Here is a 4,614-nt window from a genome sequence, read left to right on the forward strand (position 1 = left end):
ACAGCGCTTCCCAACACCCCCTGGGTCTGACCAGCTGGCCCCAGAGTGGCAGTCACGCCCAGGCCCTCTGCTGTGCTGCCAGAACTGGAGGGCCGCCTCCTATCTGTCGGGTCCCCTCAGACTCCTATCTGTCGGGTCCCCTCAGATTCCCGACCTCCTCTTTAAGGAAGGGGCCCCACGAACAGAATCCTCAGTGGCAGGATGGATCCACATCTGGCCATCAGAAGTTTTAGAGAAAATGTCTGAAAAATGGGAAGCTGGGTCTTCAATGGCGGCAGCTCTGAGGAGGAGGAGAAGCAGCCGTACCAAGGGGAAGTGGGCTCCGCTCCCGTGCACAGCTGGGGATGGGCTGCTGGTGTGGGGGTGGCTGAACGCCCTCCCATGCACACCGCGGAGACCTGACCGCTTCGACATGGGCGTGGCTCTGACATGACCGAGGACAGGGCCAGGCGGGGCCACGCTGCTTCTCCCAGAGACCCGCCACCTTCTCTGTAGCTAGAACGTCCCCGATGCACTCATGGGCCACACCGTCCATCCCAGCAGGGTCTCTTAGTTGAAGATACTGAATAAAAGAGTTACAATTAGACAAAAAGGGAACACATGGTTCATTCCTGCTTTTAACACAAGACTTTGAAGATGTCGCCACAATTTGGATCCGGCTATATTTTAAGTTCATTTACAAGCAGACTAGTTCTCAACTACAAATAACCACGTGTGTTATACATTTCGACAGCTGCCTGGATTCTCCTCTGAAGGAAGCAAGCTCCTGTATTTCACTGACAGGCAGCGCAGATGGAGTGTAACCCAGGCACTGAGGAAGGTCGCCGCAGCTGGCCTGCTCACGACACTTCTGCTGCTCCCCAGAGGAGCGCACGAGGCGGGTACAACTGTGCCCCAGGGGGTTGCAAGGCTGTGGCCTTTAGGGAGATCGCCAGGCCTCTGGGTGGATTTGAAACCCCAACCTTTCTGCAAGTGGCCGGTGGCTGACCACTCGCGCCACCCTGGGAAGATGAGAAGAACTGAAGAGCGAAAGGAATATACATCTCACAAGGGCTCCATCCTGCCTCTGCGTCTGCGTTAATAAGTGGGCGTCTCAAAATAACCGGTCTACTCGACTATGTACAAAATATTTGTACTTTTCTTAGACTTGGAATGTTGAGCTGCTAACTGAAGTTAGATCGGCGGTTCAAACACACCAGCCGCTCCCCAGGGGAACAAGGAGGCTGTCTGCAGCAATCAAGAGTCATAGCTGTGGAAACCTTTTCTCAGGGTGCTGAGTGCGATCGCCTCGATGGCAGTGGCTGGGTTTTGTTTAGGTTCCAAGCTACTCTGCAGGGGTTCCGCCCGCCCAGTCCTGGGAGCCACTGAGCAAACCACTTCACGTTTCCCACAACTAAAACCCATTTCGCTTCAACATAATCGTCATTCTAAAAAGTAGCCAAAAATCGGCTTTCACCTTCTCCTTACCTCTTTTCCTTTGTATTCCCCGAATTCATACTGAGAGCTTTCCAGACTGTGGTTTTAGACATTTCGTCAGAAATATTAATCTCAGAGGGGTCACATCTGAAATCAAGGTTTATGACAGTAACTGTCAGACTTACAAATAAAGTACACATTTCAGTCTCTAACGACCCCCCATCCCACCGGAAGGGGAGCTGGTTACCAGGAGCATTGGGGGCAGATCTGAGTCCCCGAGGCCAGAATGGGAAGAGGACAGGGGCCCATGGGGTGTGGTACGAGGACTGAGCTAGTATTGGGTGGCCCTGCGCCCAGACCCCAGCCCTCCTCCAAAGGTCCCTCTGAAGAAGCTGTGATGCCAGCAGAGGTAGCACCAGGGCCACGTGATGAGCACTCGGGCTAGGCTCGCATCGCACCCATTCTTCATTCATTTCCTCACTTCTATGACCCCGCCTTCGCCGTCTGCAGTTCACAGAGCACTTTCACAGTCCTTACTGATCACAGCAACAGGCACGAGTAATCCCAATACCCTCAGTCTCACAGTGAGGACACAGGACTGTGCTCAGGGTCAAACACCAGCAAGTAGAGCCTTCAGACTTTGAATCCAGGTCCTCGGTCTCCTAGAGCTCCAGACTATTCCGAAGCTTTCCTTGTGAAAGGTTAAGAGAGGAGGCAACACCTGCTAGAGAAGGAGCCTTATTTCTACTTGGCAGCCCGGGAATTCAAGCCCTGGCACTTCTTCAATAACCACTGGAAGGCTGGGTATTAAGGACCAAAGACATCCCTGGACGTCTCCCTCAGTAGAACCTGCAATCCATTCAGTGATGCTGCAGTAAATGATCGAGGCTCTATAAGACTCAGCTGCCGCCGTGTCCGTACCCCCCTAGTCTTGGGGCTTCTTACAGCCTGTGCATCCTGATGCCAACGTAGAAACAAGCCATCAGCGTGAAACCACAGACAGCGGTTCGACTCCCATGATGTGAGGTGAGCATGAGGTTGAGGAGAGAAAGGGCTAGAGCCTCGGGCAGCAGTGAGGACTTCCTACCACCCAGTTCACTCCTCCGTGGCTCCCAGGTCGATAAACCTTTACACTCATTTCGACTCCAGGTGACCCGACAGGGCACAGTAGCACGGCCCGATAGAAAACCCTAATTTATTTGTAGCAGTTTCCCCGGGAATACAATTCACATGTCCTGCATTCCAATAGCTCCATCACCACTATGGATTCCAGGGCATTTCTTCGTCCTGTGTCCATTCTTAGCTCTCCACTTGCTGTCAACCTCCCCTGCCAGTCCCTTGGAAACTATGAGTCCAGTTGTTATCTTTATAGGTTTACCTATCCTGAGTTTCATAAGCAGGAAAACCATACAAAACCCCAACAAGACAAAACATACAAAATGGCCAACAACAGAATGAAACAAAGAAAACTTCAATTAAAAAAACAAACAAACAAAAAAGCAAAACTGGGACAATTATCCATTGGGTCAAGAGGGAGATCCAAGGGCATTTTGACCTCACTACAATTCTGTCTGGTGACAAAGCCGAGCAGTCATCTTTACTGCGGATGGGTGCGTCAGCAGCTGAGTGCTTAACCACCGTGCCACCAGGGCTCAGTCCCAGGACGAGAGAGGCCACGTGGGGTCCAGCCTGGGATGAACTGTCTGTACCCGTCTCCAAAGGCCTGTGCTCCAATTTAGAAACCACGACCTTCTTCACCTTGGAAGGTGGCAGCGTGCCCCCATGGGCAGTTAGAGTTATGTCAACTTGCACCTGTGTGAAAGTGTAAGGCTGGAGGCCATCCGACCAGCCAGGTCACAGCCTGATGATTCCTCCTTGAAGAGCGGTTTATTGAATGAGGGAGACACTAGGACTTCTTCCTCTCTGGGACTCTGTCTGCCTCCAGGGGTGGTCCTGTGTGGGTTGCTGACCAGGAGGGCCGTCAGTGCCCAGCCACACTTCCACCAGCCGTGGATCCACGTGACTCTGTGCCCACTAGCCTGTGAGCTCCGTGTTGCCCATTTGACCTTGTGTGTCATCAGCCTGCAGCTACGGGAGTCTGAAGGGGGCCTGGGTAGCATGGGGCCCATGGACTTCCTCGGACTGCACAGGGAAGCCTTCGGGATATAAAGTCACTTCTTGATGTTTTATGCATTTGAGTGTCCCTAGGTTCATTTCTCTAAGCAGCCCAGCCCAACACAGCCCCTTTGCAAGGGATACCAATTTGAGAAATAAAATGATGAGGTTTTAAATCTTAATTTTTCTACTTAGCAGACTTATGATCTTGGGCTAATTACCTAAAACTCTCTAAGCCTGTTTCCTCCCTTGAACAAATGTGGATAATTAGACTTATACCAGAGGGGGTGTTACAAAGATTAAATGAAATCGCATAAGCACAACCCTGGCACAGAGGAGGCCTCAGTACACTGGCTGCCTTACCGCCGATCTCCTTGCGGTCCTCAGCCCGATACAGCACCTGGCACACTGCAGGTGTTAACTAAACCTCTGACAGAAAGGGCGATGGAAGGGGCTGGGGCTAGGGGGGCGAAGCTGAATGCTCGGTTCTTGACCCCAGCGGCTGCAAGTGTGATCCCACCCCACCCAACACAATGCCAGAACAGTTATGTAATAACCAAAACACAAAACGCCTAGGTGTTGTGCAAGTCTTACCTGAAATTGTTGTTCTTTCCGGGACTGCTTAATAACTTCCTACTCTCTAAGGGGAACTTGTCTCCCCCCATCTCTAACATTTTCTCAGCTTCCTGGAAGAGAAGACATGACCATTAGTCCTTCTCCTCCTTCTGTGCCAGCTCCTACCTAATTCCCTCACATCTATTACGAGAGACTAGAATTCTGTTCAGAACCCTGACGCACTGCACAAAGAATGAACCCAGTATTTGTACCTAGGGGGCCCTGGGTGGGATGGGAGAGAACCTGAGTCTAATGGGGCCTCTAATCCAGGGCCACTGACTGCAAGCACAGGGGACAGGGGACACGTCGCAGCCGTCGACGGAGACCTTCAGCAAGAAGTGGGAAATTCTACAGGTCAGAGAAGTTCACCAAGAATACAAAAACAAAACCGGTAGAGAAATACCTACGACAATTTTTAAGAATTATTATCCAGTAGTAATATAGCCCTTATTTGGATCCCGATGCATG

General features: G+C 51.5%; 1 protein-coding gene across 1 annotated transcript in view; it reads right to left on the minus strand.

Annotated features, from left to right (window-relative positions):
- Window positions 1–6: 6 nt before the first annotated feature.
- SLC4A8 (solute carrier family 4 member 8) overlaps window positions 7–4,614 on the minus strand; it is a 64,078-nt gene continuing 59,470 nt past the window's right edge. Inside the window, exons 22-24 of the mRNA XM_030884740.2 lie at window positions 4,126–4,217; window positions 1,468–1,563; window positions 7–562 (exon numbers count right to left, since the gene is read on the minus strand). Coding sequence (XP_030740600.2) covers window positions 550–562; window positions 1,468–1,563; window positions 4,126–4,217 — 201 coding nt within the window. The 3' untranslated portion in view covers window positions 7–549. The remainder of the gene's footprint in view (window positions 563–1,467; window positions 1,564–4,125; window positions 4,218–4,614) is intronic.

This window comes from Echinops telfairi, unplaced genomic scaffold (assembly GCF_000313985.2).
Source record: "Echinops telfairi isolate 266 unplaced genomic scaffold, ASM31398v2 ScPeMD7_12;HRSCAF=54, whole genome shotgun sequence".
NCBI lineage: Eukaryota > Metazoa > Chordata > Mammalia > Afrosoricida > Tenrecidae > Echinops > Echinops telfairi.